Source organism: Microtus ochrogaster, chromosome 1 (genome assembly GCF_000317375.1).
Source record: "Microtus ochrogaster isolate Prairie Vole_2 chromosome 1, MicOch1.0, whole genome shotgun sequence".
NCBI classification, from domain to species: Eukaryota; Metazoa; Chordata; class Mammalia; order Rodentia; family Cricetidae; genus Microtus; species Microtus ochrogaster.
This window is the reverse complement of record NC_022009.1, coordinates 22,651,473-22,673,813: the sequence shown is the minus strand read 5'-3', so window position 1 is coordinate 22,673,813 and position 22,341 is coordinate 22,651,473. Positions and strand designations below refer to the sequence as shown.

General features: G+C 50.0%; 1 protein-coding gene across 1 annotated transcript in view; it reads left to right on the top strand.

The window, feature by feature from the left end:
• The window catches only part of Ltbp2 (latent transforming growth factor beta binding protein 2), an 84,423-nt gene that overhangs the window by 28,121 nt on the left and 33,961 nt on the right, over nt 1–22,341 (top strand). The window contains exons 5-9 of the mRNA XM_005343654.3: nt 11,913–12,103; nt 13,015–13,185; nt 13,623–13,829; nt 14,491–14,777; nt 15,351–15,453. Of these exons, the coding sequence (XP_005343711.1) occupies nt 11,913–12,103; nt 13,015–13,185; nt 13,623–13,829; nt 14,491–14,777; nt 15,351–15,453 (959 nt within the window). The remainder of the gene's footprint in view (nt 1–11,912; nt 12,104–13,014; nt 13,186–13,622; nt 13,830–14,490; nt 14,778–15,350; nt 15,454–22,341) is intronic.

Here is a 22,341-nt window from a genome sequence, read left to right as displayed (position 1 = left end):
TCTCCCTGCCTTCCAGACCCAGAGGGATGTCTGTTTCTCCCTGCCTTCCAGACCCAGAGGGATGTCTGTGTCTGTGTGTCCACCTGTCTGTCTGCAGATGACACTGACGGTTGCTAAATGCTTCCTGGTAACGAACTGTGAAAACGCCTAGTTCCCCTGTGAGCCCCAGAGCTGTGGTTTTGGGCTTCTGATTCATGGTGGAAGTGAGTAGCCACGGCAGGCATTTGGGGGCGGCTTTTCTTCTCATTTCTCCTAAAACAATATTTGTGGAAGGTCTAAAATTCAAGGAAGCTGACTGCTTCTTGAAGGGAAAAATCCCCGAGTCTTGCAAAACAAAGATTATAAATCAAAACCTTTAGCACTCCCAGCCGATTGCCCACACAGCGCTTTCCTCCTGGCGCCTCAGCTCTGACCACGGCCTCGCTTGTCCACCCATGTGTGCTGGGTTACATCAGAGCTACTTGTCGGAATCTGGATCCAAGTCGCCAGTGAGACGGCGCCCTTCCAGGGCTCCTTCCTTGGAGAAAGATGGCTATGCCCTTTGCAGTCTGAGAGGTGATGGCAAAAATGGAGCTAATATTTTCTCCCTCTTTGTAATCCTGTGGATAGATGCCTTGTAGATCCTAGCAACTTCAGCAAAGACCTTTTTATTCTCATTAAACCAAGAGTGTTCACGGTTCACTCAGTGGCACCTATGGCTTTCCCCTGTTATATTTTTGTGTATGTGTGTGTCTAGGGGTATGTGTACACATATGTGCTTGGGTTTGTGGAAGCCGGAGGGCAACCTTGAGTGCCGCATCTAGGAGCTATCCTCCTTGTGATTTGAGACAGTCTCTTGCTAGCTCACAGAGCTTTGACCTTTGGCCATTGAGTTCAGCATTCCCCCCGAGTCTACCCTACATCAACCCATCTTAAGAGAGAGTTGCTGTGTAATTAGCTTTCACAGCCTCATCTCCCAAAAGAGAGTCCAAACTAAATAAGCCCTGGCGTGAGGGTTCAGTCTCTATTCACCCCTCTGCCATGCGTTCTGTGTGTCCCAAGTGAATTTTCAGGCCAGTTGGAGGAGATGTTTGAAAGGGGATGGCTTTGAGCAGACACTGGCAGGGTTTTGTCCAGGCACAGCCTACTTGCCTGTCTGCCTTCTGCCCTTCCCTTCATCTTCCTGTCTTTCCTCCCGTCTTTCTTTCATTCTTCCTTCCTTCCTTCCTTCCTTCCCTCCCTCCCTTCTCTCTCTCTCTCTCTCTCTCTCTCTCTCTCTCTCGATCTCTCCCTCCTCTTTCTTTCTTTGCAGGAATAAGGAATGCTGGGATGGCTTGACCTCATGCCTTTCTCCTAAGAGCCCCCAGCAATCTGGAAGAGCAGACAGTGGGAAAGAGAAGGGAGGGAGCATCCTGATCTTCCTATTAGTTTCGAGGGGGGGGGTGTTGAGGGTCGGGGGTGGTGGCACAACACCTCTTCAAGGTTTCTCTTTAATGCTGAGTTCTATAAGATGAGGTCCAAACCAGGCCTTCTTTAGCTCAGATGTGGAGTAAAGTCACACAGCATTACCTGGCAGAGTTTACCTGTCTCTGTTTCTCATTGGCTGTGCAACCTTAGACAACTGGCCTAGCTTCTCATGCTGTATCTGGGAACTAGGCAGAAGATCTGTGTCCTAACTTTAATGATTATTAAATGAACGAATGGGAAATGCTCAGCACAGCCTTCCTTCCTTCCTTCCTTCCTTCCTTCCTTCCTTCCTTCCTTCCTTCCTTCCTTCCTCCCAGAAGGAGGCCAGTTTTTTTCTAGGAGAGGACAGCCTTCTAGTTAGCTATTTGCATGATCAGTCCTGTTTCCCTTTGACTGGGAAGTCCTTGTTCCCCACGGGGCATCACCACCTGTTTCCCCTTGACTGGGAAGTCCTTGTTCCCCACTGGGCATCACCACCTGCACATTCTGCATCTGTCTGTTTGTGGTCAGTGTTTTCTCTGACCTACCCACTGCCTATTCCAGCTCACATTCCACATCTTAGAAAACTCCAGCCTCAGGACCACACCTGCTTAGGAGGCCTGGAGTGCTTGCGTTGGATAACTTACTTGGCCATGACTTTCCTGACCCCTGTAACATCTTGCTTTTCTTCTCTTGGGTTCTTCTGACATGCTCACATGCAGGACCTAGTTCCTGGGCCACTGGGTGTGGACGTTTGTGTTGGTCACTGCACCAAATGTAACAGGATAAACAGGGCTAAAGTCTAGCCTGTATTCTGGTCATCCTAACTTGGTACTGTGCTGCAGCCTCCTGAAGGAAGTAGGGTGTAAACAGAGGTAGAGCTTTTTTGTCCTGACCACTTAGTAACAAATAATCACTCAGAGGCTTATATTAATTGTAAATGCTTGGCCAATAGCTCAGGCTCATTATTAATTAGCTCTTACATTTTAAGTTAACCCATATTCCTTATTTATGCTCTGCCACGTGACAGTACCTTTATTAACATGGCACATTCCTCTCCTTCTCCCTCTGTGTCCACCTGAAAACTCCTGACTCCACCTTTCTCCTTCCCATCATCCTTAGTTTGGTCACACCTATACATCCAGCCTTGCTACTAGTCAGTGTTTTATTAAACCAATTCGAGTGACAAATCTTCACAGTGGACAAGAGGATTAGTCCACGGTAGTGAGGCAACTTCAGTTGTGGCTATGGGTTTACTAGGTCTGCTGCCTCCCTGTCTCAGAGGGCAAGCTGCTCTTCCCATAATGCCCAGTGGGATTGCACACCTTCCAAGGGCATTGAAAGCACACCTTAGCCAGGTTGAACTACGAATTCATGAAATCAAGATTCCCTATGAGCTGAGACGTCTTCCAGATGACACTGGCCCAGTCTTGGAAACAGGGCCTTTCCAGGGATGGGTACATGACTCCAACAGAGAGAGAGCTAGGGAAATCATGAAGAAGCTTAAAGTGCAATGTAATCAATATTTGGGGCAACAACTGGGTTCCCAGTAATGTTCTGAGTCTCTGTACGATATAGAGGGTAAGGCTCAGTCCCTTCTCTTCTGGAGAGTCAGTGTCTCTGGCTCAGTTCCAGGATGGCCCTTCTGGGCCCAGAGGGAGGCTGGCTGAAAGCTCTTGGAGGAGAATGGAATGCCCATTGCCTGGAAAGTTTGTCACCTGGGCATGCTGGGTAGAAAGTGAAGGGCTTTTCCTGGGTACTGGGACAGCCCCCTCCAGCTACCTTTTCTTGCTACCTCTGTGCTGAGGCACCCTGGGGGTAAGCCTGGTTTCCAGGCAGCAGAAGAGAGTAAAGGTGATCGACATGCTGAGGGCCTGGCCTACAAGATAGACTGATGGCTTTAAAAAATGCCCTGCAGCTAGCGGAGGAGAGGGACAAGGATCTTCCGCATCTCTGGAGCCTCCTCTGAAACCGAGGCAGCACCTGCTTTGGGGGTGTCCTTGGGGTAGGGATGTGGCCTCAGTGAGGAGCTGGGTGTCCCCTTCCCCCAGCATACCCCAGGACACACAGAACTGCTACCTCCCTTTGGAACTGATGGGCCTTTCTGGAAATGTGTTCTCCGCTGACTGCGGGGGAAGCCAAGCAGGAGTGGTTCTGGCTAGGAAAGACTGCCCCGCTTGGTGCACCTCTAACCTGAGTCTTGGCAGGGGCATCCCATGGGGTCTGTGAGCCAGACCTGTCGTCCTCTCAGACCCGGGTGTGACCATGGAAAGAACTAGGGGCCCAGAGCCACAGGCAGCCAAGTTGGGCTGAGTCGGGTTGTCCAGAGGGGCTGAAGGCTTGGGTGAATGGGCACACCGTGCAGCCAGGAAGACACATCTGGAGGAGGGGCTCTCAGTCTTTCAGGATCGGCGATAGCAATGACAGCGCCAGTGTAGCTGTTGCCATGCAGCAACAGGTGTTGGTCCCCACCTAAGAGCTGCCCACTGAGAAAACAGCCCCTGAGTGTCTATCATAAGTCCCTGGAGGCATGGCAAGGGGCCATCTGATCCTGGTGCGGGTGTGAGGCCTGCCTGGCCATCCAGTAGGGGACTGGATAACAATCTGCCAGACTTGCCCTTTGGGCCTTTTGAGGTTCCAGGTCCTCTGGAAGCAGGAGCCAGTGAGGAGGATCTAGGAATGCTGACCTACAAGGAACTGTGCCTGCAGTCGGGAAGCAGAATATTTTGACCATCTCCTCTCTGTTGCTTTCTCTTGATGCCCTCCTCTGGCATCACCAGCGGCGTAGCCTCTTCTGATTTGCCTCTAAGCTAGGCCATGTTCCCTGCCCCCCCCCATGCCTTTCTGTATTCTCCCCTCACTCTTACGTTTCTCAACATGTTTAGGTGTCAGAGCATGTGGGAGTCTCAAGGAATACCACGAGCTACCAGGGCAGTTAATCCCACGATGGTAATTAGCTAAAAGCAGTTTTATTAGCAGAAGCTAAGACGATCGCCTGCGTGTCTATGAAAAAGAAAAAGCCCACACACCAAAAAAAAAAAAAAAGCCCGAACCCACCCAGCTTTAGGCACACACACACATACACATGCCCATGGAAAGAGTGAACTGGACTACTGAGTGAAGCGTGACGATCTGTTGCCACATTTTTCCGTTGATATTAATTTATTGCTTGTTCATTTGTTCAACCGTGCACTAGCGGACAAGTGGCAGCAGGCGCCGGAGGCTGGAGGATTTATGGAATGCAACTTAAAACTGAGGCCATGTAGCTCATTAGCAGATTTTCCCCCTTCAGTCAGGAGGTGTTTGCAGAGTTGGGCCTGAGCTCAGCAGGGGTCCCTGAGAGATCAGCTCCCCTCCCGTCCTCCCCCCCCCCCCACTGTGGCTGCAGCACTGACTGGCCTCTTGGGTTTCTGCCAACTTGAGGCATTAACCACACTTCACGCTACAAAAGCAGAGCCCTGCTACCCATTTCTCTTGGGTTGCAACCTGGGCTCCTAATCTGCAACCCCAGCATTTGAGAACTGGAGACTGGAGAGTCAGAAGTTCAAGATCATCCTCAGCAACATAACAAGTTCAAGGTCAGCCTAGACACGCAAGTCTCTGCTTCCAAAAACAGAGCACGTTCCCATCCCAGATGCCCACATGCAAGCAAGCTTCTGTTAGGGATTTTCTCCATCTCTACTTCTGAAATAGCTCTAGAACCCATACCTTCTTCTTGGTCCCATCCTTGGCCACTCACAGCCCAGACCACAGCCAAAGCCTTCTATCTGGCCTCTAGCCCTCCCCTCTCTACCACTGCCGTTAGAGCCTTGAGACTAATCTTGGCTCTCCTCACCTTTGCTGAGTGCCAGTCAGTGGATCCAAGAGGAAAGAAAGTGTTTGTCATTCTTAAGACCCATGATAGGCAGGTATAAATGTTTAAAAAAAGCCGGGTGGTGGCACATGCCTTTAATTGCAGCACTCAGGAAGCAGAGGCAGGCAGATCTCCAGTGTGAGTTTGAGGCCAGCTTGGTCTACAAGAGTTAGTTTCCAGGACAGGCTCCAAAGCTACAGAGGAAACCCTATCTCAAAAACACAAACAAACAAAAACAAAAAAAAAAGATTTACTTGATTTTTGTACATGCACGCCCGCGCACGCACGCACACACACACATATGCAGGTGCCTGAGGAGACCAGACGACTGTGTGGGATTCCCTGGAGCTGGAGTTACCTGTGGTCATGAATCACCTGGTATGAATGTTAGGACAGAGCTCAAGTCCTCTGAAAGAGAGCCAGCATGTATTTTTGACCACTGAGCCATCTCTTCAGCCCTGTAAGTGCTTCCTGAATGCCTAAAGGGGGGTGTTATAGGCCTCCAAAATATGGATTCAAGCCTGTTCTATGTCAAAGCCTCAGTGTCCTCATCTGTAAAATGGAAATAATCAGCAAAGGAGATTCAGGATGAAGTGAACCTGGTTTAGTAACCTGGCTTCTATGCATCATGAATTCTGCAACCTTCCACAGTCGCGACCCTTTCATACATCCCGGTTTGTTTTGTTGTTTGTTTGTAGGGATTGTGTGTGTACACTGGGGACCAGGTTATAGAGAGGCCCACATGAAAGGGTGCGTATGACGGATATCACTGGTACAGAGAGTAAAGTGGTCAATAAACCTTCATATCAGGGGGCTGGAGGGATGGCTCAGGGGTTAAGATCATTGGCTGCTCTTCCAGAGAACCCACGTTCATTCCCAGCACCCATACGGCAGCTCACAACTGTCTGTAACTCTAGTTCCAGAGGATTTGACACCCTCACACCAATGCACATAACATAAATTAGCCGGGTGGTGGTGGTGCACGCCTTTAATCCCAGCACTCGGGAGGCAGAGGCAGGCAGATCTCTGTGAGTTTGAGGCCAGCCTGGTCTACAAGAGCTAGTTTCAGGACAGGACCCAAAAGCTACGGAGAAACCCTGTCTCAAAAATCCCCCCCCCCAAAAAAACCAAAAAACCAAAAAAAAACCCCATAAATTAAAATAAAACAAAATAAAAAGCCTTCATACCAGATGACCTGAGTTCCCACTTCCTGCTCCTCCCACATAAGCAGCCACCATTATTAATTTCCCAGGTTTCCTTCTAAGATTACTTTATGTATATGCACAACATGCATCCATATTTTCAGTGGTTTTTTTTTTTTTTACAACTTTACGTGCCCCTTATACCAGAAGTCAGCAAACTTTTTCCATAAAAGGCCACATGGTAAATATTTTCAGCTTCCTGTGACATATGGCTTCTGCAGCTACCCAGTCGGGCTGCTGAGGAGCAAGAGCAGCCGTAGACAGTGAATGGCCGCGCTCCAGGGACGCTTTATTTATGGAAACTTACATTTGAATTTTATATCACTTTCTCATGTCAAGAAACAGTCTTTTAACTATTTTTCCAGCTGTTTAAAAATGTAAAGACCATTGTTAGGTCACAGCCTGTACAAAACAGCCGGGAGATTGGATTTGGGCTGTTTTGTTGCCACATTTCAATATGTCTTGGAGAGTGTTCCTTCCTGATACGAAAGCGCTGTTAAGACACCTGGCTCCGTGCTTCGGCCATCTCTGCTTTAACCGCTTCTCTACTGGAGGCCACTCAGTTGCTTCTATTCCGTAAAAACATATTTATTGCTAATTCAAAACAATGCTGCTCTGGAAAGCGTATGTTTGCGTCATTCTAGACATGAACACATGTATTTGGATTGGTCCTTTTGAGTGAAGAAGTGGTCCAAGGAGAGAGGGAAGCAGGGTAGGACAGTAGAGACAGTCAAGCAGGGACAGGAGTCCCCAGGAAATCAAGCTTTGTTTGAGGATGGAGTGTTCAAAATTGTTCTACCTTGAGAGAAAGGGGCTGTGGCCTCCCGTTGGACACAGTCATCAGCTGTGTACTCACAATGAGGAGAGCCTCTCAGGTAGTTCCCATTGACCAAAAACGGGACTGGGAAATCAGTTAAGTGATTGGCCACCACCCTTACAGTTCAGGGGAAGCAGCAGCCTCCATAGGGGCAGGAAAACAGCAGCAAAGCAGGTTCATCCACACCCCAGCCTCAGAGGTGGACCATAGGACTCAAAGTCTTCCTGCACTGTGCCAAAAGAGCCAGCACCATCAGGCCGCTCTCTGAGAGCTCTCTCAGCTCAGGCCCTGCCAGCAACAGCTGAGAGTGTCTGTTTCTGTCTCAACAACACGCATGTTATTAAACTTTGGCTAGTCTGGTAGATTAAAACATGCTGTGGCGGGATCGTTTTTCATTTGTCCGTCTCCTAAGCAGAAAGGTGGAGCGCTTTCACATAACTGGAGCCTTAGTGTGGAGAGCAGGGTCTGAAGACACCCTGCACATTTCACTGAATGGCCTCATTATATGCCTGCAGGTCCCAACCATCTGATGTGGGAACACTTTTCTCATTAAGCTTGTTGAAAGATTTCCAGCATTAGCAGTCAGAAGGTTCTTTTGGCAGATCCTGGGGTGTACCAGCCTGTGGCAGACTTTCCATTGTCTGTGAAATGATAAAGAAAATAAAGTATTAGTAGTGAGATTTTCATAAAGTTAAGCCTATGCAAATATTGATGTTTAGAACTGAAAGTCTTTTCCTTATGAAGTTATGGTGGTGATGATCAGTATGCATTCCTGCGTGTGTTAGTATCATATCCATCCATGCTGGTTGATTTTGTTGTTGTTGTTCAAAATACCTGACAGGATACCCCAGACTGTATCCTGTTAGGACACAGAATCCAGCAGGAAGAAAGGTAGGATCTGACAGGTACAGAGAGCCCTAAGACCTGACAGAGGCAACACATAGGAGGAATTATTTATTTTGGCTCACGGTTTCAGAGAACTCATCCTCAGTCACTGGTCTTTGTGTTTCTGGACTTGTTAGTTGTTGGGCAGAATGCTCCTGCGCCCTGGTTCATGCGCTTTGAAAATCCCGCCATGCTTTCCCTCTTATGAGAGCTTACTTGGCTTAGTAAAGCAATTGCATGGCCTTCCTAGTCTCTCAGCCCTCTCCACAGCTTGGTGAAGTAGATATTCTAACCCTGCTGCTGCTGAGGACGAGGGGTTCAGAGAAGCTAAGCAATGCGCTAAGGTTACCTTGCCATGAGAGGCCATATTCGTCCTTCTGTTCCAAGCCCCTTCCTCTCTCCTCTGAGCATCTAGGTTCTCTCTATGACTAGGGGAGTCAGGCTTGCTTGCCCGGTGTTCTTCTCTGAGAAGTAATTCAGATGGCCCTGAAGATCTTTGATGTAGATCTCTTGGACAGTCTCTCGGAAGCACTGGAAGGACTTTGTTTTTGATGTAGCAGGTGGTGCTGATCTCAATTCCGGACCATTTTCACTCTTAGAACTTCTGCATGGTGAACAGGGCCTCACCTACTCCAACCCCCAATCTCTGGAAACAGGAAGAGGATTTGCTGCAGAGGTTTCTAGAGGGAGCAGCAGTGAGGTTCCCAGGAGCCTGTGCCATGAGGCCTGGGGTAGATGAGGTAACCAGTTCTGTTACTGTCCAAGTCTAGCTTCTGTCGGCAGAGTGCCCATGGCTTGAGCATGTGGAAGCAACTACTCTGGAGTAGAAGGGGGCAAGGACCCCAGACTGTATCCTGTTAGGACACAGAATCCAGCGGGAAGAAAGGGGGTAGGATCTGACAGGTGCAGAGAGCCCTAAGACCAGGCTGGCTTCCACTGGTGTCTGGGCTGACACAGAACACAGGCTCTGGAGTCAGGGTGGCCCATCTGGAATCCCAGTGTCTTGGTTTAGCGATTATATCATGTTGGGTGAGTCTTTAGCCCCTCTCAGCTTCCCTGTTCACATGGCCTCACATCCACCATGGTCCAGATGTTGTGTATACAGTGGCTCATGCCACTGTCAAAATTCTAGAGTATTTACAATAGCGGCCTTCCAATAACAAACACGCAGAAGAGCTGCTCAAGTTTATGAGACAAACAATTCAGACGGTTGTCAAAGAACAAGCAACAAATACATCCATGAGCAACATTTCAACGTCAGAAGTATTTTTTTTTTTTTTAAAGAAGGGAGGCCTGGAGAAATGGCTCAGCTGTTAAGAGCACAGACTGTGCTTACAGAGGGCACAAGTTCAGTTCCCAGCACCACAGCTGCCAGTCACCTGTAACTTCAGCCCCAGGGGATATGATGGCTCTGGTCTCAGCAGGCAGCTGAACTCACCTGGATACACCCATACAGAGCCACACGCCTGTACACACAAAAACAATGTTTTGTTGTTGGTTTTCGAGGTAGGGATTCACTCTGTAGACCAGGCTGGCCTTGAGCTCACAGAGATCCACCTGCCTCTGCCTCCGGAGTGATGGAATTAAAGGCGTGCACCACCACCTGACACAAGAATAATTTCTTTAATTAAAATTTTAAAAGGAGAGAAAAGCAACATCGAAGTGCCATTATTATGCTTATTCAATTAATGTATTGCAAAATTTAACAATAAAGCTGGGAGTAATACGCAGTGCATGCCTGTAATTCCAGTTCTCAAAAGGAAAAATATAATTATGAGGCTAGCCTGAGCTACACAACAAACTCTCAATAATGGCGATGAGGACAACAATAATTACTGTTATAGGCTATGCTACCGAGTGTGTGCTCTGTGTGGTACACTTATGGGCTTTACTAAGTTTTAAACCCACTTTTAAATCTTAGCTGATACATAAAATTCATAAAATTATGTATATTAGTGGGGTTCTATGTAAGGTTTGATACATGTATACACTGTGACACTTACATGCTTTGATGTAAGGCACCGAAATATATTAAAGCTGAAGATGTTTGTAATCTTTGATAGTCTTGGTAGCCTGAGGAACTGAGTCAATCCTAACATCATAACTGTTCTCAAAATGTTTATTATTCAAAGCTTTTCAAACACATAAATTACAATGGCTAAATAGAAGTTGTTATTAAAAACTTCAAGGGCTGGGGAAATGGTTCAGTGGCTGAAGGGCTTACTAACACAAGAGAAAGAAGCTGAGTTCAATCCCAAGCATCGCACGGGAACAAGGCCAGGTATGGGCTCACACACCTGCAGTTCCAGCCCTAGGGAGGTGGAGACGGAGCTCCTGGTCCTGCTCATCATCGTCATTACCATCTACACGTGTGTGTTTGCTCGGCCTGGTACACTGGGCTCCCTGGACCCGCGCTAGCCCAGCTGGTGAGCTCTAGGTTCAGTGAGAGAACCTATCAGAAGAGTGAGGTGTAAAGTAATTGAGGAAGCTGCCCAGTGTAAACTCCGACGGCCGCACACATTTGCACACGTGTGCAGATGCACCTGCACACAATTTATTTATTTGCTTGTGTGGGAGCATGGTGTGCACGTGGAGACCAGAGGACAACTTGCAGCGGTCTGTTCTCCCACCACGTGTGTTTCAGGGATCAAAGTTAGGTGGTCAGGCCTGGTGACAGGTGCCTTTGCCCATGGAGCCATCTCCTGGTCATAGAGGACTATTTTAACAGGAAAAAATATATCACACATGGGAGATTTTCCACAGTGAAAACCAGCCATCTGAAAATGCCATAGGAGTATGTCTCTCAAGCTGTGATTCAGATGAACCACCACAGGCCAGGGAAAATGATAAATAAGGAGGAAATGTGTGATTTTATAACATAGAGCATAACGGTAAGTAAAAATATTGTATCTACAGCTGACGATAATCTTATAAAATCATATATGTGAGCAAAGGTTGGAAAAATAGGCAAAAGTATCTGCTGTGTTAGAATGGAAGATAATAAATTCTTTTTTCTCTTTGAATATGGTTGTTCCATTGTTTTTATATTAATTAATTAATTAATTGGGAGATTATCCTAGGCTCTGCCCTTGAATGACCTAAGCATGTGTATTTGATGTTCACCAATTCCATTGGTAATTTACATAGAGGGTTATCGAGGAAAGTGGCCGGGCCGCGTGTGGGGAGGCACCTGTCATCCCAGCACTGGGGAGGCAAGAGGACAGTGAACTTGAGGCTGGCCCTGGACAAGCTTCAAAGAAAAACTTTTTAAATAGGACTAGACATGCAACAGTGATAGAGTGCTTGCCTAGCATGCGCATGTTCCTGGGATTTATCTTCTGCACTGTGGATAAAAATAGCAGGGTTTTGGCACACACCATGGTTTCAGTGCTGGGCTGACCCTTGAGTGGCCAAAGACTCCCAGAATGCCAGAGCCACACAGGACAGTCTGATGCTTCATGTTGTAGCCAAAGGTCCCGAGGCCCAGAGAGGCTGGGTTTCCTAAATATTCCAATAGCGGTAGGTCCTCCTCCTTAAAAGCCTGGCGACCCTTAGATTTTTATCTGGGCACTTATACATCCAGGAGTCAGCCGTGTATGCGCGGGGGGAAAGCATCTCAATGGAGAGCATTCTTCTCGAGTAAGTGCTGGGCTGAGGGTGGTCAGATGATGGAGGGCCAAGACATGCTGCTCCTGGAATGCAAACCCCCAGGCCATGGTCATCTCCACAGGACCCTGAATGGCCTCAGCCAGACCCGGCCCTTGCAGCAGCACACAGGGCTGTCCAGGACTGTCCGGCGTTATCCAGCCACCGGTGCCAACGGCCAGCTGACTTCCAACGCCTTGCCTTTGGGACCAGGACTGGAGCTGAGAGATGGCATCCAACCGGGATCCCACGTGAACCGCCTCTCACCCTCCTGGGGTAAGGTCGCCCTGTGTCTGGACCTAGGAGAACAGATCATCTAAATCTGACCCATTCTTCCCCCACCGCTGCTCACCCTCAAAGGACAGCGCTGTCACTTTGTCCTTTGCTTTTTTCAGCCGACCGACAAGCAGTCTTGGTGCACTTGCTTTGTGCCAAGTTCCAGAGTGTCAGACTAATCCATCTGAACCCTAGGACTTTGACGGCAGACTGCCGTCTCCTGCTCTGTCATCTCTGCCTGCCTTTGCTTCCTCCACATCCGGCTGGGGGCCTCAATTCCCTGACTCATGCATTTCCACATTATCCTTTCTGCAAATGCCAGTCCTGGACCAGCGCAGCCAGCTGCTGCTTCTTCCAGGAAACCCCCACCACACACACCGCCATCATCTGCAGCCCTCACTTCCTCCATGATGTTTTGCTGGCATCCTCACCCCCTGCTAATGAAGCTCATAACCGAATCTCCCAAACCTGATTCTAGCCATGCCTCAGGCCTTCTCTGCCTCTACGTCCCCTAGGGAACCCCTTCTCTGTCCGTCGGAGCTATGTTGCCCTCCCCGTCCTTGTGCTCAAGGCTTGGGTCTGCACTTTTTGACTGTGTAATGAGGGTGCCTGGATATGGCTCCACCTGGGTCCAACCGTGAAATGAAATATCCCGTAGACGTGTGAGAACTGCCCTGCAGCTTTGAGTGGCTCCTCTCGTTGCAGTACATATCAGTGTGCACACGGCACGAGCTTACGGGGGCATCTCTGGGCACTTCTTGACACCCTCGCCCTACCATGTCTGCAGGCCTGTTGTCCGGGTCTCAGCAGGTGCTGTAGGATGCGTTCTCACTCGAAGGGCCTTTTGCTCCAGGCTTGGAGATCAGGGTTATGCTCTGGCTCCAGCCAGGACTCAAGCCCTCTCTCTGCAGGGCTGAACCTCACCGAGAAAATCAAGAAGATCAAGGTGGTCTTCACTCCCACCATCTGCAAGCAGACCTGTGCCCGCGGGCGCTGTGCCAACAGCTGCGAGAAGGGTGACACCACCACCCTGTACAGCCAGGGTGGCCACGGGCATGACCCCAAGTCTGGCTTCCGTATCTGTGAGTCCCCTTCCCACAGATGGTCTAGGCGTGGTGGGGGTGGTGGGGGCGGGGCTGCCTCTTGGGGACTCCTTGGCGTGGAACCTCTTGTCCTGTAGCTCTGTTGGTTGTTATCTATCACGGCAGTGAGTGAATGTTACCCCAGCTCTGTCCCAGCCTGGCTGTGTGACTCCAGGCAAATCACACAACCTCTCTGAGTCCAAGTTGCTTTGATAGGGAAGAACCAAGCCCCTGCCTTGCTCTAGGTTACTTTAACGGGCAGGAGAGACACGAGGAGGCTTCTCTAAAAGGCTAGTTATTAGTTGTTTATTTTTACTCCAGGGCTTCAAGGAAAGGCCCCACATTTCAAGGGGTTCTACACCCTCCAAGCCCCCACCTCCCTGCTTACTTGTCACTAACTAGAGGTCAGCTGTCAATCACCTAGAGTGTCGTTGCAGATTTCTGCCAGATCCCCTGCCTGAATGGAGGACGCTGCATTGGCCGGGACGAGTGCTGGTGTCCAGCCAACTCCACGGGGAAGTTCTGCCATCTGCCTGCCCCACAGCCTGACAGGGAGCGTCCAGGAAGAGGCTCCCACCACAGAGCCCTGCTGGAAGGGCCCTTGAAGCAATCCACCTTCATGCTGCCCCTCTCCAACCAACTCGGTGAGTGCCAGCAGTGTGGGGGCAGCCAGCCAGCCTGTGAGGCGCACCAGGTAGAACGTGTGCTGTCACCGTCGCTACGCTGGGTGGGTACCAGTCTCCACGGCATCCCCTACACGTCTGCCTTCCATCGCGGTTCCTCCGTGTGTGTGCCCTGCGCTGGGGAAGACAGCACAGCTTATAACCAGCCTGGGCAATAGAGGGGGAAGGGGTTGGGGTAGAATTCTACATGTATTTCATTTCCCTGCCTTCGGTTAATACATGACAAATTCAAGGTACAAACATACAGGATTCTCTAGGAGTTGGGAAGGGCCTGACCCCAGAGTGCCTATGAAGGCTGTGTGTTGGGATGACCCCCAGGAATTCACTGACCGTGGCTTGTCTGTGGTCTGATGGTACTCAGGGCTGCACACAGCCACAGAGGAGGTATCAGAAAGAACTGTGTAGCTTTCACTGAAGAGCCTTCCACGGAGGAGTTACCACTTCCTCCTGTCTGGGGCGAGGCATTGTTCCTGTTCCACAAGACAGGCAAAAAAAAAAAAAAAAAAAAAATGGAAGGGGGCTTTTGGAGACTCACACTGTCTGGAGTGTGACTGCCCGACCTAGGGCAGAAAAATGAGGTAGTGGCCTGCATCTTGGCTCTGACCCCAGCCCTTCTGCCTAGCCTCTGTGAACCCCTCGTTGGTGAAGGTGCATATTCAACACCCGCCCGAAGCCTCTGTGCAGATCCACCAGGTGGCACGGGTCCGGGGTGAGGTGGATCCTGTGCTGAGCGAGAACAGTGTGGAGACCAGAGCCTCTCATCGGTCCCCTGCCAGCCCAAGCCACAGCCACTGGGCCAGCAACAGCATACCTGCTCAGGCTGGAGAGGCCCCTCGGCCACCGCCCTCAGGGCTGTCCAGACATCAGGGACTTCTAGGCCGGTGTTACCTGAGCACTGTGAACGGACAGGTGAGGACAAAGTTTCCATCTCAGCTCTTCAGGTGTCCAGGACGGCTACGGCGCCCCAGTCTATAGTTTTCTCTTTCTCCTTCATTCCGTTTCCCATGTGGGTGAAGGCACAGCACAAAAGTACCCGAGTGGGTTGGGGATGCAGTTCAGTCGGTAGAGTGCTGGTCTCATATGCGGAAGGCCCACAGTTTGATCCCTAGCAGCACATAAACCAGGCCTGGTGGTGCAGGCCTGTAATCCCAGCACTTAGGAGTCAGAGGCAGAAGGATCAAAAGCTTAAAGTAATCCTGGGCTCCATAGTGAATTCATGGCCAGCCTAAGCTACCGAGTCTCTGTCTAAACGGGGTGGGGGGGGGCAGGGGGGAATGTTGAATGTGGAGAGGTGGGGTCTCCCCCCTGAGCCACCACAGAAGGGGGCCACAGGAGTCCCTTGTAGAGGAGCTGTCACTGGTACCCGTCTAAGGTCACCTAGAGTTTGGACTCAAAAAATACTGGCTTTCTGTGAGCTGAGGCTAGGACCCTTGGCTCGCGGACGGCAGCTGTCACAGGAGGTGCCTATGGTCTCTCTTCCAGTGTGCTAACCCCCTGGTGGAGCTGAGTTCTCAGGAGGACTGCTGTGGCAGTGTGGGGACCTTCTGGGGGGTGACCTCATGTACTCCATGCCCACCCAAACCAGGTGAGTACTGGTGCCAAGGTGGAGGGCTAGGGGGAAGCGCTCCGTCCCCACACCTCAGCAAGGCCAGGCAATATTTCCAGATGTACCTCAAGGAGCCACTCAGCCCCTCCACCCAGCAGCTGGGTCTGTGCTCAACCAGACAGTCTCTGTGGGGATTTCACTTTTACAGATTATATAGGAATCCAGACAGTGATGGGCCCTTCCACCCTGTCACATATACCCACGCCTAGGCCCCCGGAATCTAGAATGTCTCCCTCCTTTCTCCGAGGGCCTTAGGCTTCCTCTGCCCCTCCTGAACCAAAATTGAGTGCCTGCCTGCTTGCAAATGCCCTTGACCTTAGGGTGTGAGAGCCCCAGTTCCTTGTCCCCTTTTGGATGATTGATCAAAACGCAACACATACTCATTCCTTTGTTCAAGACAGGGTTTCTCTGTGTAGTCCTGGCTGTCCTGGAACTCACTCTGTAGACCAGGCTGGCCTCGAACCCAGAGATTCACCTGCCTCTGCTTCCCCAGAGCTGGGATTAAAGATGTGTGCCACCATGCCAGGCTTAGCTGGATATCTCTTACATGCCAGGCACTGAGGATTCAGTCAGCAAAAAGTCACTGACACTGCTCCTAGAGGTCTTATTCTGTCGTCTGGAGGGGTGATCAGGTGCCTGTACCTAAGTATGGCTTTCTGCCTACTCAACCTGTCTCCCCACCCCCACCCCAAGCCTCATTTCTGGGCCTGGGCCTGGCGTGTGTCAGCAGTCAGCTCTGTGAGCTGGTTTTGTGGGGGGCCTGGAGCACAGCCCAAAGGTGGGAGGAGCAGGGATGTCCCCAGCTTCACTCAACAATGCCACGGTGACTAAGTCTTCCACACTAAACGTGAGTGCAGATGGCTTCCCAGTACGATGTGTTTCTGGGAAACCGCGAAGGGTGGTATTCAGCTCAGACTTCAGCATTCAACACACGTCAGGAGCCAGTCCCTGCCCTGCTTGCTCGTCTCTCTACCTTGGTCCCCTTCCTTGTGAAGTCTGGCACTGAAGGGTAATAGTGTCAGCCTTACAGGGTTGCTTTGGTTATTACATGAGAGGGTCTACATGGTATATGTTATAGATGGTGCCCCATAGCTGCAATTCTGTAGCTGCAGACTCAACCAATTTCAGGTCGTCAAAAATATCTGAAAGACAGGGCGGTGAGATAGCTGAGCAGGCAAAGGCACCTGCCACTAAGCCTGACAACTTGTTTTCAATCCTTCACGGTAGAGCCCACACGGTGGAAGAGCCGACTTCACACATTGTCCTATGACCTCCACACGGCCAGTGTGATGCTCACACACTCACACGTATACACATGCCCATATGCAAAAATAAATAAAAATGTAATGAATTTAAAAAATATTTAAAGGACCATCCAAGTTCCGAGAAGTAAAACTTGAATTTGCCTCTCGCAGGGTCCGATGCTGAACCCACACGAAATGAAGCGCTTGCTATGTGATCATGTGCTTTCGTAGCCTCCCCCACTCTGTAATCCTGTGTCTACAGCAGTCACGTGAGCTCCGTTCACCTCACACCTCATTTGCTGTATAGTTGGGTCTCTACTGAACACACAAGACTTTTTCTTGTCATAATCCCTAAAACCTACACAGTGCTAATTTGCACATAATTTACATTGCATAAAATATTATAATCAATCTAGAAGTGACTTCAAGTTATGTGAGAGGATTCCCATAGGTTCTGTACTAGAGTCTTTTGTTGTTGTTTTGTTTTGTTTTGTTTTTCGAGACAGGGTTTCTCTGTAGTTTTGGACCCTGTCCTGGAACTAGTTCTTGTAGACCAGACTGGCCTCGAACTCACAGAGATCCGCTTGCCTCTGCCTCCTGAGTGCTGGGATTAAAGCAGTGTGCCACCACCGCCCGGCTCAGCTTGCCTCTTCTCTTCAATGTCTTATCTACTGGTCGTGAGATTTAAGCAGGATGCAGGGAGGCAGGCTGTAGGGATTGCTGTCATCAGTGAGAAATCCTTGGCCTGCTCCTCTTAGTAGGGGCTAGAGTGCACAGTGACCGGAATACCAGTTCTGAAAGACATTCTCACTTGGAAGGTGGGAATGAGCGAGAAGGCCAATGTTTGTGCTTCGGGGGCTGTTTGCCTGCCTTTCTGTCCCACTCAAGGTCTGGGCTGTATGCCAGTCTTGTGAGTTTAGCCCACTGGTTGACCAAGGACCCTGATCCTAGAGGAGCTGGCCATCTTTGACCAGTCAGAGCCTGGACTTCAGCCCCAGTGGAGATGGGAGAAGATCTCTGGAGCAGTTACACTACACGTATGTGGCGGTGCAAAGCTCAGGCTGAACCTCCATATGCGCACTTAAAGCGCAGCTCTTTCCCTCCATCCCTCAGGTGGTGCCCCAACCTTCTCCCACCCTCCCCAGTGTTTGGCACAGCTCAGCAAGCTGGGCAGCAGGGTACAGATCCTGGAATGGCAAACATTCCAGCATACTGAGCAAGAAATAACAAAGACCAGGGCAACGTAAACATTTCCAACACATGAAACTGCAGCAGGGCCCTGCTTGGGGAAAGGGCAGAACATTAAGGAACCTTCTTCGTTCTGACAGTTTGCCAAGACATTAGCGCCACACCTTGCCCTCAGGGCTGGCAGGGCTGTCCCTTTAAGTGGCACGACAAGCAAGCTACTGAGCAAGCACCAGAGAACAAAAGAAGTTGTTGAAGGAGTTTGGGGCAATGCTTGGCCAGAAAAGCAGAGCTTCTGGATTCGAGAACATTCTCATCCTTCACGGCTTTACTTTTATTTCTCCTCTGATAAAATGGGACTCTGTCTCTGAGGGGAAACTTTTTCTTCCCCAGCAGAGTCAAGTCATGATGGCAACGACAGAATGGGAAGCCTAGGACCCACATGACTCCATGACTTCCCCCAGGTCATATCGGTCTTTCAAGGCTCCATGCCCGACTGTGGAAGATAGTCACTGTAGAATGCTACTATTTCTTTTTCTTTAAGATTGATTTTTTTATTATGTATACAGTGTTCTTTATGTAAGTATGCCAGCAGGCCAGAAAGGGGCACCAGATCTCATTATAGATGGTAGAGAGCCACCATGTGGTTGCTGGGAATTGAACTCAGGACTTCTGGAAGAGCAGCCAGTGCTCTTAACCACTGAGCCATCTCTCCAGCCCCCCATGCTACTATTTCTAACATACAAAAGGACTGCCTTGAAGTCACAGTTCCAACAGCACAAACAATTCCCTTTTCTTCCCCAGGAATTTCAGAGCCCTATTCCTCAGGGAGATGGCTCCAGGAGTCAGCTTAGACCCACTGTGAGCCCCTCCTTTTGCCTCCTTCTGAGTGACTGATACAGCACGTCCCCCTGTGACCTCTGGGATTTAGCTCCAACCCTGCCTTCCTGACCCCTTGGGAGTTAGTACAAGGTCCCAGCCCAGAGTGTCTTCAGTGTCCTGCCAAAGTCTGGGAACACACCACTCTCGAGAGGCACTTTGATTGAGGCCATATTTTTGACTTTCCATATAAGACAGACATCTGGGTGAACTGGAAAGTTGGCAGCTGCCTCATCAGGCTTGGCACTGGCTATGTCAACCCCAAGGCCCCTTTGCTGGAACAGGCAAGGCTGGCACCACTTGCAGTGGTGGGCTCCAGCTGTTTGCCACGAAAATGTCTTTCCATCTGCCTGGCCTGGGATGCATTTACCTCAGAACCCAGGCCCCCTCTCTGGTTCTCAGGGGACCAGGGACTCTGTCCCTCTGTCCTCCAGGAAAGACAGCATCTTGTGAACATTAATGCCGGCCACTTGCTGAACTGTCATCTTACCTGATTGTCTCATCTAATTGGCACTAGCTCAAGCTGGGGATCTTGAAGCCCGTGTAACAGATGGGGAAACGCAGCCCCGAGAAGGCTGAAGAACTCATCTACGATTGCAGAGAGTGAGGGCGCTTAAAGCACAGTGTGTCTGGTCCTTATTGTCCTGGGAAGACCTGGACCTGCTTGCAAGAAACACAATCTAGGGGACTAGACTGGGAAGGAGTATGCACGCCAGCCTCGTAGTCCATGAGTGACTTGTGTGTGAAGGATCTTGCCCATCAAAATTGGCAGGCAGGCCAGTTGGCAGTGTGTAACCTAGGCCTAAGTGTTAATGGAGGTATGCTCAAATAATTGCCCTAGACAGAAGGAGGGAGGCCATTTCCGAGGGGTTCCAAGGAGAAAAAAAAAGTAAAAGGGTAGCTGTTTCTGGAAAGCAGAGCTCAGCTGGAAACTGAGAAAGGGTGCATCTTACTAGAGACTGCAAATGCCCGGCAATAAAACGCCCTGTGCCTGAAGGTACCAAGATCCTTCCTGCAAGTGCTACACCTATCGAGAACAGATGTTCCAGAGGGGGGAAGTAGCTTGCCTTGAGAGGATGAGGGTCTATGTGAGTGGCTGAAGGTTCATCGCCAACTCACTGAACAAAAGCTCTGTTCCATAAGAGTGTGATGGGGGTAGTCAGTCCTGGGGAAAGTTGCATCTGTGAGGATTTGCGGAGGTTTGGGGCAGAGAGCCTTAGGACAAGTTACAGCAGCAATGACGGTATTGTCGGTGCCACCCTTAGCAGCTGTTTGTTTGGAAGGACTTCACATTGCAGTGAATCCATATGATGCTTATAGGTGTCATGGAATACCGTATCCATCGTTCAGAAGGACGTGACGCCTAAGTCTGTCTTTTCCTGATGCTTCTAGTGCTCTGTAATTCACTGTCTGTACGTGAATTTCTGGAGCTCTGGCTTAGGTATTTAAAAGTTGGAGGACCTCAGCTTGGAGAATAGCTGTAATGGGAGAGGGTTTTTCTATTCTTCAGGACCTAGGTTGAGACACTAGTCCCCTGTCCTAGAGAAATGGGATGTAAATTCCAGTCAAGCTGAGGAATCATTATCTCTAGCTGGGAGGTGTTCTGAGAGCTTCTTCCAAAGGATTGGAAGCCGCCTGGGCATTGTATCCCAGGCTTAGCTAGCTCCCGCCCTGCTTTGCAGGGGTGGAAATGTGATATGTGGCGTCTCTGACCTACTCTAGGAAGAGCTGGAGCATGGGTGACTAGGTAGACTAGGTACCACTCTCCACCTCGCTATTTGTAGTGATGATGACCCTCGGGCCTCTCCGAGGAAACAGATGGGGGTCATCTTTGAGGGGAATGTCCATTCTCATTGAGAGGGTCATGGCACTGGACCAAAGAGAAAGTCCGCATCGTGGACAGTGTGATCATTGCTAGGATGTAATGGCTGCTGTGTTCAGGGTCTCACAGGCTTAGAGTTTGCTTCAATTCCACAAGAAAGAGCTTGATATCTTCCTTATCGACTGCTTCCTGTTGCTGTAATAAAACACTGTGATCAAGAGCAGCTGAAGGGGAAAGGAAGGAAGCGGAGAAGGGAGGGAGAGAAGTTATGAAGGATGGAGGGAGGGAAAGAGGGAAGGAGGAAAGAAAGAAGGGTATGGCAGGGGAAGGAAAAGGGAACTAATTCCTGGGATCGAGCCAATTTTGAATATCTTTCCGACAGCCATTGTTTCAGCAAAGTGCAGCATCCCTACCAACTAATTCCCACCCCCTCTTCTACAGCTGAACTACAGGCCAGAAGATAGGAGGAACGGTGCTCCGAATTGGAGCCAATCTAGGAATTCATTGTGTGTCTGGCTGTCCTGGCTACCATGTGCTCTCACACCGTTTCTCCCAGAGGAGTGGAGTTGCCCTCCAGCACACCCAGGTGCCTGAGGTGTGCAAACCCAGGGCAAGCCTCCAGCCAGCTCAGAAGCCCAAGCTTGGCCTTCCAGGCTAACTATGAGTCTATTCTTTGGGAAGCGATGCATCAGGCACGCTCCATAGTTCCCTGCTGTGGGCACCTGTCATCACAGGCCAACACTGGCATTGTGTAAATAGCCCTATGGCCAGACATGTCTCTACTGTCTCCTCCCAGCTCTGCTGGGGAATCAGGGCCAAAACTGTCTCCGCAATTAGTTTGTCTTTGTTGAGGACTCCTTGGGGGGGTCCCAGGAGCTGAGGGATGGAATGAGCAGGGCAAGACAGACTACAGTCATGGGTGCTCTGTTCTTCTGCCCCATCTGTGAGTAGCAGGAAGAGCGGGGGATGGGCAAACGCAAGGGCAGCGACCAGAAATGCCCAGTGCCACGTGGCCGTTTTCTTTATCTGAGCACTTACCCACATCTGCCCTACATGGTTCAGATGTTTAGAGTTCAAGTTGATCCTGACTGGGCCCTTCAGAGAGATTGGGTTTTGTCAGGTGTCAGATACCAACTGTGAGAACACTGAAGGCTCAGTGTCCTTGGCATGTTCACCCGAGTCACATCGTAGCCAGCTTCTGTGTTTATTTATTTTTATATGTCTGTGTGTTTTATCCGCTTGTATGTCTGTGCACGTCTGTGCACCGCCTGCATGCAGTAAGTACCCGGGGAGGCCAGAAGAAGGTGTTGAATCCCTAGGGCTGGAGTTACAAATGCTTCTAAGGCCTCCCTATCAGTGCTGAGAATTAAAGCTGGGTCTTCTGCAAGAGCAGCAGATGCTCTTAACCTCTGAGCCACCTCTCCGGCCACCTTCTCTTTCTAGATCTCCTGATCACAGAGCCTCTCCTCCTCTGACCTGGTGCAGTTTTTCACATCAGGCCCCAGGCCGGGGACATGTGTGTCCCCAGCTTCAGTCCCATCCTTCTGTCTCACTTTGTGTGTCAGAATCCACGCTTAGTCAGAGTGGTGTCCTAGTCCAGAGTCTCAGCCTCATGCGAAACTTCAGAGAAGATGGGTCAAGTCACTGAAAAACTAGAACCTCAACTTATATTTTTTTTAGTAGTAAAGAAAGCATTAAACTTTCCTGGTTAGTGTATATCCACACTTGATCTGTCCA